This window comes from Talpa occidentalis, unplaced genomic scaffold, assembly GCF_014898055.3.
Source record: "Talpa occidentalis isolate TD23 unplaced genomic scaffold, MPIMG_talOcc4v2.1 talOcc4.12, whole genome shotgun sequence".
NCBI lineage: Eukaryota > Metazoa > Chordata > Mammalia > Eulipotyphla > Talpidae > Talpa > Talpa occidentalis.
In genome coordinates, this window is record NW_023601212.1 from 46,807,238 (window position 1) to 46,819,564 (window position 12,327).

The 12,327-nt window shown below is 56.0% G+C and overlaps 1 protein-coding gene across 4 annotated transcripts in view; it reads left to right on the plus strand.

Annotated features, from left to right (window-relative positions):
* FCHO1 (FCH and mu domain containing endocytic adaptor 1) overlaps nt 1-8,853 on the plus strand; it is a 34,864-nt gene extending 26,011 nt beyond the window's left edge. For 3 of the 4 annotated variants that reach the window (XM_037506140.2, XM_054693355.1, XM_054693354.1), the window contains 14 exons: nt 186-364; nt 448-472; nt 1,107-1,158; nt 1,658-1,749; nt 2,032-2,307; nt 4,010-4,122; nt 4,231-4,318; nt 4,449-4,557; nt 5,603-5,758; nt 6,073-6,205; nt 6,572-6,771; nt 7,643-7,698; nt 8,008-8,172; nt 8,590-8,661. In XM_037506140.2, the coding sequence (XP_037362037.1) occupies nt 186-364; nt 448-472; nt 1,107-1,158; nt 1,658-1,749; nt 2,032-2,307; nt 4,010-4,122; nt 4,231-4,318; nt 4,449-4,557; nt 5,603-5,758; nt 6,073-6,205; nt 6,572-6,771; nt 7,643-7,698; nt 8,008-8,172; nt 8,590-8,612 (1,667 nt within the window). In that variant the 3' untranslated portion in view covers nt 8,613-8,661. Of the gene's footprint in view, nt 1-185; nt 365-447; nt 473-1,106; nt 1,159-1,657; nt 1,750-2,031; nt 2,308-4,009; nt 4,123-4,230; nt 4,319-4,448; nt 4,558-5,602; nt 5,759-6,072; nt 6,206-6,571; nt 6,772-7,642; nt 7,699-8,007; nt 8,173-8,589 lie in introns of all 4 variants that reach the window. The other variant, XM_054693356.1, reaches the window with a different exon arrangement.
* The last annotated feature ends 3,474 nt before the right edge of the window (nt 8,854-12,327 follow it).

A 12,327-nucleotide genomic window follows, 5' to 3' on the forward strand; every position in this document is an offset into this window, starting at 1 on the left:
TGTACAAAGCTTGTAGAGTGGAGGGAAGCAGGGAGGGCAAAACATGGTGTCAGAGTCACCATCGTGAGAGATGGCATTGTGCTCAAGAGGCTTTGACAGGAAGGGGTGACAGGAAGGGGTCAGGGTGAGGGCACTGGGAAGAGACCCCATGTCGGGATCAGCTTGGCCCCTTGACTACAGTGCACGCACAGCTGAGCCTTCCCGCTTCTCATCCAGCGACTCAGACTTCGATGACGAGGAGCCCCGCAAGTTCTACGTGCACATCAAGCCTGCCCCCGCCCGAGCCCCAGCCTGCAGCTCTGAGGCTGCCGCTGAGCAGCTCAGGGCTACAGCTGGCAGCCTCATCCTTCCTCCCGGCCCAGGGGTGAGGTGTGGGAAGGGTGCTCCTGGTAGGGCTGGTGGGGTTGGCTGCATGGTCTTCGCTGATACCACCCACTTGGTCCACAGGGCACCATGAAACGTCACTCTTCACGTGAGTAGCCTGTTTGGGAGGGGGGGTTTCCAGTTTGGGGAGGAGCCTTTTGGAGGGAAGCCTGGGCCTGGATGTGGGCATGGGCTAAGAGCTCAGTTCTGCTGTGTGACTTCGGGCAGATTGCTTACCCACTCTGACCCTCAGTTTCCTCTTCTGTACAATGCGGTTGGTGTGAGAATTAAATGAGAGCTGAAAGGGGTAGCTGGTGCCTAAAAGAAGCCAAGACCTAGAGACAGGTTGACTCAGGTTTGATCCCTCTCTGCCTAGTTTGCTAGGGACCTTAGGGGACCTTAGCAGCTGACTGGATGACCCTGAGCCTTGGTCTCCTAGTCCGTGGAGTAGGAACAGTAGGAACTGGAAACAGTAGGGCAATAGGAAGGCTATATCCATCCACCATTAGCAGCCCTCTCTGTGCATACCCTGGGGGTATATGAGGCTTCCAGTGTGGATGAAGCAGTTCCAAATGTAGATGCCAGTCCTGTAGGGTCAGGGCTGGTCAAAGGGGGTGGTACTGGGTTACCCCAGAGCGGGAGTCAGGAGGGCTTCCTAGAGGAAGGAGCCAGTGTTGGGGTTTAGGTGTTTGCTAGTTAGGGGAGGGTGGGCTTAAGCAAAGGTTTGGATTCATCTCTTGTAGGGGATGTTGCTGGGAAACCACAGAGGCCTCGCTCTGCCCCAAGGGCCAGCAGGTGGGTTCCGCATTGGGTCGACATGAGTGGTCAGCTGGGAGCCTTCCCCACTTCTCCCATCCTCCTCCCCTGCTGCCTCTCCATGTGTCTCTTCCTCTGCTTCTCTCCCCATGGCAGGGAGTTTAGGGTATTCCATTTTTGAGGGGCCCCTGACTCTCTTGATGAGCACTTGCTGTGCTGTTTTGGGCCCTAGGGATTTATGACTGAGTCAGTTCCCGCTTCTCGGTTACATCAAGTGGCTCAGATTTTAAGAATAGCAAGTGGGTCTGAGCATTTTCAACACTTCTAGGTGCTGTGATGGGGATAGAAGTGGGCAGCTTTAGCAGATGCTGAAGGGCCTCCTCAGGGGACTTTGATCTGAAGCCTGAGAAGAGGTGGGAGGTGGCTGCAGGGAGAACTGGGCAAGGAGCTCAAGACCAAGAGCCACAGGTGCAAAGGCCCTGAGGAGTGGCGCGTGTGGAAACCAGAAAAGCCCCTCTCTTCTGTCCGCTTCCCTCAGCTGTACGGAGAAGGCTCAGTCCGATGAGCAGTTTTCCAAGAACCTCTTTGGGCCACCCCTAGAATCCGCCTTTGACCACGAAGACTTTACAGGTGCCGGGGGAGGGGCTGCACGCTCCTGGGAGGGTCCAGCAGGGGGATGTGTGGGGCCCTGGCAAGGGTAGCTAACTCCTGCTGGTTGGCTGAAGGGTGGGCTCAGCTGGAGGGAGGTTGTGACGGTCATTTGTGGGTCAGTGTGTGTGTGCTGGCGGCAAGGGGGAGCCAGATCGATGAGGTGGGTGGAGCCACGGTGCCAGTGATGGGACCTGCCAGTGGGGCCTGTGTGGCAGTAGGTAGGTAGACGGGGCATCAGTGGGTTTTTTCCTCCTCCCCCAGGCTCCAGTAGCCTGGGCTTCACCTCCAGCCCTTCGCCTTTCTCTTCCTCGTCTCCTGAGAATGTGGAGGACTCCGGCCTGGACTCACCCTCCCACGCAGCACCTGGCCCCTCCCCAGATTCCTGGGTCCCCCGCCCAGGCACTCCACAGAGCCCGCCTGGTTGTAGGGCACTGCCCCCTGAGTCGAGGGGCACACGTCCCCTGCCGCCATCAGACTCGCCACAGTCCTTCACATTGGCCCCTGGCCCCTGGGGGCTGGAGGCTGTGACTGGAGGAGGTGAGTCCAGCAGGCCGGGGGAAGCGAGGGGGAGGACCGCACACCTGCTGTGGTCAGGGTGCTGAGGACGCAGCTGGAGCTGAGGCCAGGGAGACCCCCACCCTTGCAGAGACAATAATGAGAGGATATGTAACAAGGAAGGAAGTGGCACCTCCTGGTGAGGGCTCAGAGGGTGGGTGCCCCTGCCAGTGGCTGAGCGGATGTGAAGACTAATGCTATGGGCATGGGAGGAAGACACAAGAGCAAAGGCGTTTCTGGCAGAGGGCACAGCCTGTGCAAAGGCCCTGGGGTAAAAGTAGACTAGGCCCTTTGAGGGGCTGCGAGGAGGCTGCTGTGGCTGGAATAAGGATGTGAAACAGTCCCAGGAAGGGATATGAATGTGACCGCTAGCAAGATGGGAGTCACAGGAGGGTGCCATGTGAGCAGAGGAGGGGCGGGACCTGACTGGGGAGCCAGGCTCCCTCTGATTATTTGGGCATTGAAGACAGAGATAAAGACCAAGAAGGTGAGTCCAAGTAAGTGATGATGGCAGGATTAGGCCACAGACTTGGGGGTCAGAGGACAGAGGAGCCAGGGCTGACAGGGGCTGGAAGGAAGCAGAGGAGGCAGAGGGGCAGTGGGGTTGGGGAGGAAGAAGCTGGGCCGGGGGCATGTGGAGGCTGGACCTTTACATGGCAGGTAGGTGGTGGACCTGGCCCAGGAGGTTGCAAGGAAAGAGAGAAGGGAGGGGCGGGGAGAGGGCCCAGGGCTGGTCTGGGGTGGAGTTGGAGAGTGACAGGGGAGGCGAGCCAAACCAGTAGTTGGACTCCTGGGGACCTGAGCCAGAGGACCTGTGGGCTGTGGCCACACAAGTTCCCCAAAAGAGAAAGACCTTGTTGGAGTTAGTTCACGGGAGGGCTGAGGGGAGTGTGCAGGCCATGAGTGTAAATGAGTAGAACAGAGATTCTCACCCAGGGCAATTCTGCGTGCACACACACCCCTGGGAGACACTTGGCAGTGTCACTACTGATCCTTGATTCTCACCACTGGGGGTGAGGGAGAGGGGGGTTGCTACTGGCGACTGGTGGGTCTAGACTAGCGTGCGGATCAGCACCCTGCAGTGTACAGGATGGTCTCACCACAGAATGATCCAGCCCCAGATGTCAGCAGTGCCAGGGCTGCGAAACCCTGGGATAGAGAGCGGCACCACTGGGGTGTGGGTGGGAGGGGAGGTGGAAGAGCAAGTGATTGTAGATGGGGCAGAGCAGGAGGCAGGAAATCCAGGGAAATCTGAGTGTTACGCTGTGACTATTAGATTAGAAGAAGGGAAACTCAGATATATGCCAGGGTAAGGGACTCCGCTCATCCTCTCAGAGAGGATCAAAGTGGTGGAATTGCCAAATTTCTCACCCGCATTGAAGGGCTGTCGGATTAAAGTCCCCTGCCAGATCCCCCCATGGTATGGCTGCCTCCTAAGCCTGCAGCCCTCTCTCGCATACCCCCACTGACGGGGAGCTCACTGCTTCTGGGCCAGAGTCAGGTTTCTGGGAGGCTCGGGGTAGTAGGTGGCATCGCAGTCCTGTCCAGCACCTTGAGTGCAGCCGAGGACTTCAGACCATCGGGGGTCTCCCCCAAGCAGGCCTGACTCCCAGGTGAGGGCCAAGTTCCAGCCCCTGGGGCAGCGTGGGAGGCCCCATGCCACATCTCTTCTGCTTACTCGCAGACCTGACGCCTGTACCTGCTGAGCCAATATCCAGGGAGGGCCTGGCCGCCCCACCGCAAAGACACCGATCCAGAAAGGTGTCCTGCCCCCTCACACGCAGCAACGGGGACCTGGTAGGATAAGGGGGCATGGCAGGGGCGGGGCTGGGGCCTGCTTCAGTTCATCCTCAGGGCACTGCTCCTGGGGGTGTTCACAACCCACCTTGTGTCCTTCAATTCCAGTCTCGTTCCCTGAGTCCCTCCCCACTGGGTTCTTCAGCCCCCAGCATGGCCCCAGAACGGCCCAACTTCCCATCCCAGACAGGGCATGGTATGTGGGGTGCCTTCTTTGGTCTGGGTGGGTAGCTAAGTGATATGGTAGAGACCCTGTTGGCAGAGGGTGGGTTCTGAAACCTGTGCCCACCCTCTCTGCCCCCCACTCCCTCCCGTTCCACTCCCAGGAGTCTCCCGGGGCCCAAGTCCTGTTGTCCTAGGCTCTCAAGATGCTCTGCCTGTGGCCATCGCCTTCACAGAGTATGTCCACGCCTACTTCCGGGGCCACAGTACCAGGTATGTGGTGATGTGGAGCAGTACAGACAGTGATGGGGTTCAGGGCTCCCAGGGAGGCTGCATATAACCTGCTTGGCTGTGGAAAAGCGTTGAACATTGAGCTAAGCAACCAGGCCCCTCTCCCGGGGTAGTGAGACCATGAGGGTGTTTGCGTAGTGGGAGGCATTGTGGTCACAGTTTAGAGGAACCTCTGAGGTTGCTATGGGCACGGAAGTAGAAGGAATGAGACCAGAGGCCAGCCCCAGGGAGGAGGTAGGTGACAAGTTAGGGGTAGCTTGAGGGGTCAGGTATAATCTGGCGACAGACCCATCCAAAAAGTCCTTTTTTTCCCCAAAAAGATGTATGTATTTATGCATACAAGAACTAGGGTACAGGCCAGAGGTGTGGGGGTGAGAGGATTCACCAGAGACAGTTAGGAGCAGATCAGGCAGATTTACTGAAATACACTGCTGAGGGGAGCAGCGGGCGAGATAGGAGAGGTCTGCTGCGCCATGTGGGTAGCTCCCGGGTGGGGATCGAACTCATGCTGCAGAGGCTGCGCATAGCGTCATAGTGCTGAGACTTAACCCCTGAGCGCCACCAGGGAGGCCCCCATCCAAAAAGTTCTTAAAAATCAAATCACAAAGATAAGGCCAGTTGGACACCCTCGATGTTGTTTGTGCCCCATCCCTGCCCACTTGCCAGCAGTAGGGGGCAGAAGCGAGTATTATACCTGAAACCCATGCTGAAGCCAATTATTAAACTGAATGCTTTGCTTTGAGCTTCCTGGTGGCCCGCAGGAAGAAGAGAACCAGGGACAGGAGTGTTCCTATACTCCTCAGCCCTGTGTGGATTCTTCCTGCTTCTTGCTTTGCTGTCCAGGCAGGGATGCCAGGGGAGGAGATGGGAAGTGAAGATGTGGGGTATGGTCAAGGCCCTACATTTCTGAGGGAACTAGGGAGCCACAGGATTCAAGGAAGAGGAAGAGGGGAAGAGGGGAAGATGAGGTGCCAGGCAGAGCCCTGAGCCAGAGTCCAGAGTCTCTCCCCCCCACCTTCCATCCCAGCTGCCTGGCTCGAGTAACTGGGGAGCTGACCATGACCTTCCCTGCTGGCATCGTGAGGGTGTTCAGTGGGACCCCACCCCCACCTGTCCTCAGCTTCCGCCTGGTGCACACAGCCCCCATCGAGCACTTCCAGCCCAATGCTGACTTGCTCTTCAGGTACTGTGGGAGGAAGCGGGGCCAGGGCAGGGGGGCCCAGACGCTGGTGGAAGCCAGGGTTTCCCTACCTCTGAATACCTGCTCTGCCTTCAGAGATCTGCTGTGTGACCCCGGGCAAGTGTCTCTCCCTCCCTGAACCTCACTTCTTCTCCCTCCTTTGCTCCCTACCCTTTGTCCCCCCGAGGGTCATGTTTTTGCTGGGCCAAGATGAGCTGGGAATCTGAATCTTTAGGAAACCATTGGGGTAGGTGGGATGCTGGGGACCCTGGGATGGCATCTCCTGAGGGCGGGGTGATCATTCCTGGTCTCTGCAGTGACCCCTCCCAGAGTGACCCTGAGACCAAAGACTTCTGGCTCAACATGGCAGCTCTGACCGAGGCCCTGCAACGCCAGGCAGAGCAGAACCCAGCTGCCTCCTATTACAACCTCGTGCTGCTCCGATACCAGGTGGGTCTCGAGGATGAGCAGTGAATAAGTGGAGGGGGCTGGAGGGGAGACAAGCCTCCCATAGTGTCCATGGCACCTTTTTGAAAATTAGAAGAGCCCCTTCCCTAGGACCCTGCCAGACACCTGGCCAGGCAACAACTAATAGGTCTGCAGTCTAACAGGTGACTTTGCTAGTATGAGGTACTCTCCTGACCTCTGCTGGGAAGCTAATGTAATACCAACTCTGATCTCCAAAGTCTCCCAGGAATCCGGTGCTTTGTGCAGTAGTGCAGTCTCGTTGGTTGAAAGGTAGCATCAAGGTGGTTGAGTGCCCAGAGTGGCAGCACAGCCCAACCCAAGTTGTGTCCCTTCTCTGGTTCTTCCTAGTTCTCCCGCCCAGGTCCGCAGTCGGTGCCCCTGCAGCTGACCGCCCACTGGCATTGTGGGGCGACGCTCACTCAGGTCTCAGTGGAGTACAGCTACCGGCCTGGTGCGACAGCCGTGCCCACGCCGCTCACCAATGTCCAGATCCTGCTGCCGGTGGGAGAGCCTGTGACCAACGTCCGCCTGCAGCCAGCTGCCACCTGGTGAGGGTTTGTGCCAAGGGCGCCTCAACAGTGCCCCCAGAACTGCTCCCCCCAGGCCTCACCTTGATGCAGCAACTCAAGGGTCTGTCCTGGGGCTCACTTTGAAGGGTAACATTGTTAACATCCAGAAAGGAGCATTTCCTGCCTGTCAGGCATGTTCCCTGTGCTCTGCGCAGGCTGACTGGCTTGGGGCTCAGTCTAGGTTAGGCTGCTATCCTCCCCATCATGGGAGGGGTACTGGGGAATTGGGAGGTTAGGTTTCTTTTTTTTTTTTTTTTTAAAGATCTATCCATTCATGCATACAAGAGCTGGGGTACAGGCCAGAGGTGTGGGAGGTGAGAGGATTCACCAGAGACAGAGTTGGGAACAGAACAAGCAGATTGACTTAAATACACTGCTGAGGGGAGCAGCAGGAGAGCCAGGAGAGGTCTGCTGTGCCATGTGGGTAGCTCCCTGGCTGGGGATTGAACTCGCGCTGCAGCGGCTACGGACAGCTTTATAGGTTGCGTCTCAACCCCCTGAGTCAACAGGGAGGCCCGAGGTTAGGTTTCTTATTGGAGCTCACAGCAGGATTTGAACCCAGGTGCCATTTCTTAGCCCTGGGGCTTTTAGTCACTAAGCCGTGTTCCCATTTTTTTTGTACAAACAACCTGCCCCAGAGAAGCCACATTTATCTAAAAATGATTCAAAGTGATGGGGCCCTCAGGAACCAGCTACTCCATACCCTACCTCTATTTCACATCTGGGGAAACTGAGGCAAGGAAGGGGACCTGGTTTCTGGGGTCATGTAACTGAGAGGCAACTGTGCTGGGACCCTGGGCTTCCAGTGTCCTGTGAGGGGGAGACCTGACTGAGCCTCTGTTGATACCAGGAACTTGGAGGAGAAGCGGCTCCTCTGGAAACTTCCAGATGTGTCAGAAGCAGGGGGTGAGTATGGTTGTACAAGAGGGCTTGGGGGATCTGGTGGGAGAATTGGGGTTGTGGGAGAGGGGGGAGAATTGTGGGCATTGAGGAATACTTGAAAGGGCAAAGCTGGAAGAGAGGGCACCCCTAGGATAGACAAGGCAGGTATACCCACGCCTGTGAAAACCATACACAGCCCTGCAGGGCCAAAGGAGAGTGGGCAGGGGGTACAAGAGAGTCAGAGGGGCACAGATCACAGGGGTTGGCAGGGCTGGCCTAGCTCACAGCAGGATGGGCCAGGGGTAGAGCACAGCTGACCTCAGGCCTCCCCAGGATCCGGCCGTCTGTCCGCCAGCTGGGAGCCATGCTCGGGGCCCAGCACACCCAGCCCTGTGGCTGCCCAGTTCACCAGCGAGGGGACCACTCTGTCAGGGGTGGAATTGGAACTGGTGGGCAGTGGCTACCGCATGTCGCTGGTAAAGAGGAGATTCGCCACAGGTACTCCCAACCCTGCCTCTGAGCACCCTGAGACCATGTTGAGTCCTGAGCCACCCTCTGCTTCTGTCAGGGTGCAGGGGTGGGGGAAGGCATTTGGGGTGTTTGGGAAGGATAAGTGGGTGTTGGGGCCTGGAGACCCAGGGTGGAGAGGGGCGGTTAGGGTCGTGTGGGAGGGGTCAAGAAGAGGCATGTGCCTGGGGTGTGCTCTAGATGGTATCCTTTCAAGGACCCAAGACAGGGAGCAGGATCCCCACTGCTGCACCATCCCCCCACTCCCATTCCATTTTCCTCCCTCAGGAGGGGCTACTAGGGCAGTGGGAACAGCGATTTATGGGGTGGTTTGAAGAGAATTGCGGGATCCCAGGTTAGGGGCATAGTCCCCCTTCCCTCCTGCGCCCTCACAGCCTCCCTCCACAGGGATGTACCTGGTAAGCTGCTAGGCCCACAGAGCCCGCCTGCTGCTGACCCCAGCCCAGCACTGCCCTCTGCTGTGCTCCGGGGTTCCCCTCCCCCACCTCCCCAGAGCCTCTGAGTCCCTGGAGAGGAGCCCCACGCCCAGCCTGACTGAGCCTACGAGTGTCACTCCTCCATACGCCAACTCCCCCACACGTCCTTGGCCTTTTAATGTCCTTTGAATAAACACTTTATTTTCTAATAAAATTTTAAAAGAGCCTTTTTCTGCTCCAGGAAGTTTTCTTCACTTCACCAGAGAGAAGTGGTTAAGTGGGGAGGATCTAATATTTCTAATGTTACCCTTCTTCGCCAGGTCTGGCCTGTGCAGGGTGATGGGCAGGTGGTGGGGAGGAAAAAGGCAGATATGGACATCGCCCTCTGGGCTGATGGGAGGGACAAGTCCTGGAGGAACCTAGATGGGGATGTCAGGAAGACTTCCTAAGGAAGGGGCATTATAAATGAGGCTTTGAGTTATGAATAAGAGTTTGCACAACGGGCCATGCATCCTAGGCAGAGAGATGGTGAGTTCTGAATTCCATGAGAAAGCAGTTAGTTAATCCATGAACATAATCCTACTATATGCAGGAAGTAGGGACACAGCTATGAGCAGGACAAAGCTCTTGGATGCAGGTCTCAGTACCAGCAGGCAAGAGGGTTTGAATGGGGCCAGCAGAGGTGTGGTAACAGCAGACTGTGGCTGAGCTCAGTCCTTGGTCCAATCCTTGGACAATTGTTGGTCCCAGTGGATGTGTGGGGACCTCGGGTGCCTGACCCTGAGGCCATGCTGATGCCAGGGACCACGCAGGGGCCAGATGAAACTCAGGAAGCAGGAAGCAAGATTTGACCAAGATCTGCCTTGTGCTCTCTCTAATCCTTCCACCCTGTCTCCAAAAAAAAAGAAGGGGTCTGTCCCAGCTTCACTTTTCTTGTCTATAAAATGGTTGTGGGGTGGAGAAGAAAGTCCTCTCCCTGCAGGCGGCTCAGAGAGCTTCCTCAGCTCAGAGCAAGCACACAGTCCACATCGCCTGCAGGAAGAGCCATTACAGGAGTGGCTGCATCAAATAGGGGCACTTGAGGCTCTGGTAGTCCAGTGTAAATGGTTTCCTGCACCAAACATTGTGCTAGGTGAGACAGGCCCTCTTTCAGGCATTCTTTTCCCAGGTGCAAGTTCAGAGCCCACCCTTGCTCTGTCAGCCCGTGTGGTTCCCTGAGTTCAAGGGCCCCATATAGGAGCCAGAGTCAAATGCCTGATCCTAGGAGAGTGTCCCCTACATGCCAAGTCTTTGCATATTAAGTAACTTTCCAGTTGGTGAGTGACCTAGTTAGTTACTCAATTGAGGTAAAATTCAAATAACAGAAAATTAGCCACTTAAAGTGAACAATTCAGTGGCAACAATCATAATGTTGTGCAACTGCCACCTCTATTTAGTTCGAGAACATTCTATCACCCCACAGGAAATCTATGCCCATGAGGGATTGCTCCCCTCCCCCAGCCCCTAACAACCCACTAGTCTGCCTTATGTCTGGATTTGCCAGTTCTGGATGTTTCAATGAATGGATTACACACTACGTGGCCTTTTGTATCTGGTCTCTCACTCAGCATGTTTTGAGGTTCATCCACCTTATGGCGTGTGTCAGGGCTTCACTTCTTTTCATAGCTGAGTGATACGCCCGTGTGTGGACGCATCACATCTTTTGCCCATTCATCCTTTTGATGGACTTCTGGGTTGTGTCCACTTCTTGAAAACAGGGCCGCTGTGAACATGGATGTACAAGGATTTGTTTGAACACATTTAGGACCTTTTGGGTCTGTAATTCCTGCTGGGTCATATGTTTGCATCCCTGCTGGGTCATTTTCATACCTAGCCTCCTGGAATTTTTTGGAGCCACTTGGAGAAGGGGGGTGGGGGCTGTGTTCTATGTGCCTTAAACATCCACTGATCAGCCCCCCAGCTCGCCCCCAGCTCACTTCCTTTCACAGTTTACTGAGCGGATAGGGCAGATGGGAGGAAAGAAGCCAGCCAGAGCATTTGATCTGGGCTTCTTTTATGGCCCCCACAACTCAGGAAACTCGCGGCTACCACACAGACAAGCGAGAACTTGAACTTAAACCGAGGAGCTGATGCACCTCAATAGAGAGACTCTGCCTTTATGGACTTCAAAGTTCTAATGATAAGGCAGCCAGAGGTGCGCCCCACAGTGCTGCCATCTGAAGGTCTCCCATTGGATGTCGTGACCTTTGAAGAAATCACTTGCCCTGAGGGGCACCTGTAAGAACACATAAAACTTACAAGTAAAACTGAAAATATTAAGGTGCCTGCGAGCACTATGAGTGAAAGTAGCTGAGGCCACATACTGCGTGTTAAAGACTGATAAAGCAGATGGTGCCTGACCCTAAGCCTGATAAGGTATAAAAGGAGCAGCTACCTAAAGCAGACTCAGAGCAGTCCTAAAAACTGGCTCGGAGCAAAAGTCTCGCTGGAGGCTACTCTTGGGGAGTCCAGCTCGCTGCCTCCCTTTGGACTCACACTCGCTCTTCAGCCCAAACCTCTCCTCGCTCCTTGGCGTCGCTCCTCTCTGGCTCCCCGGGTTCGGCACACCGCGCACCAACCTGCACTCCCCGGCTCTGCTCCCCCGACCCTGCCGCCTGCTCCCCCGACCCTGCGGCCTGCTCCCACACAGCAGCACAAGCGGCCTACCAGCTCCGCACCCCGCGCGCCCATCCGCACTGCACTGCGGGCCCTCGAGCCGAGACTTCCACGGCCTGCGGACCTCCACCTAGGTGGAAGGCCCGGCCAAGACACATCGCGGCTGCTGTCTGCAGGCAAGGGTACTAGGGAACTTGGGGTTGGCTTGCCTGTGTGAACTTAAGTGCTGCGTGACCAATATACGAATAAAATTCTCCTCGAGAGCCAACTTCTGCCTGAAGTTTACCTATCACGTTCGCGACACACCTGACCACAGGGGCCTTAGTTGCTCCGTTGTAGAGGAGGAAACTGAGGCACAGCCAGGACCGGCCCCGCCTTCCTCGGGAGGAAAGAAGGACGGGCGGAGCCCAGCTCCGAAACGCCAAAGTGTCAAGAAACTCAGATGCAGCCCGGGGCTGTCGGGTTTCAAATCCTCACTAACCCCAAGAGTCTTCGAATCCAACTTTAGACTTCCAGCTTCCAGAACCTTTCCGGATGCCCCGGGCACAAGCCGGGTTTGGAATTGTTATAGGACAGGGAGAGGGGCAGCCCAAGCCCCACAAACCTGCCTATTCTACATGGGTTCTGCCATCCGCCGCATCAACACAAAACATAGGAGACTTTAATGGGAAGGAACTTTAATTAAACTAGGAAACAACACAGGTAAGGCAAAGAGTCTAGTTTCTAAATGAAGCACCCAAAGTTACCCGTCCCCTCGTGGGTAAAAGTCCATCCATATGGGATTGGCCCAGAACAAGGCCCCAAAGCCTGCCACAAGTCTAAAGCATCTTCCAGTGGGGACCCACAGCAAAGGGTCACAAACAACCGGACAAGCCCGGAAGGAAAAGAGCAAAATCAACATCAAGATAAAAGCTGCCATTGTCACCTCCCCACGGGTCTCACCCACATCTGTGTCACCTAGTCCACGACCAAAAGACAAGCGCAGTTTCTTCACGTGTCTCTAGGCTCCATGTGCCTCCTCCAGGTCTCCTGGCTCCATCCTGCTCCTTCCTTC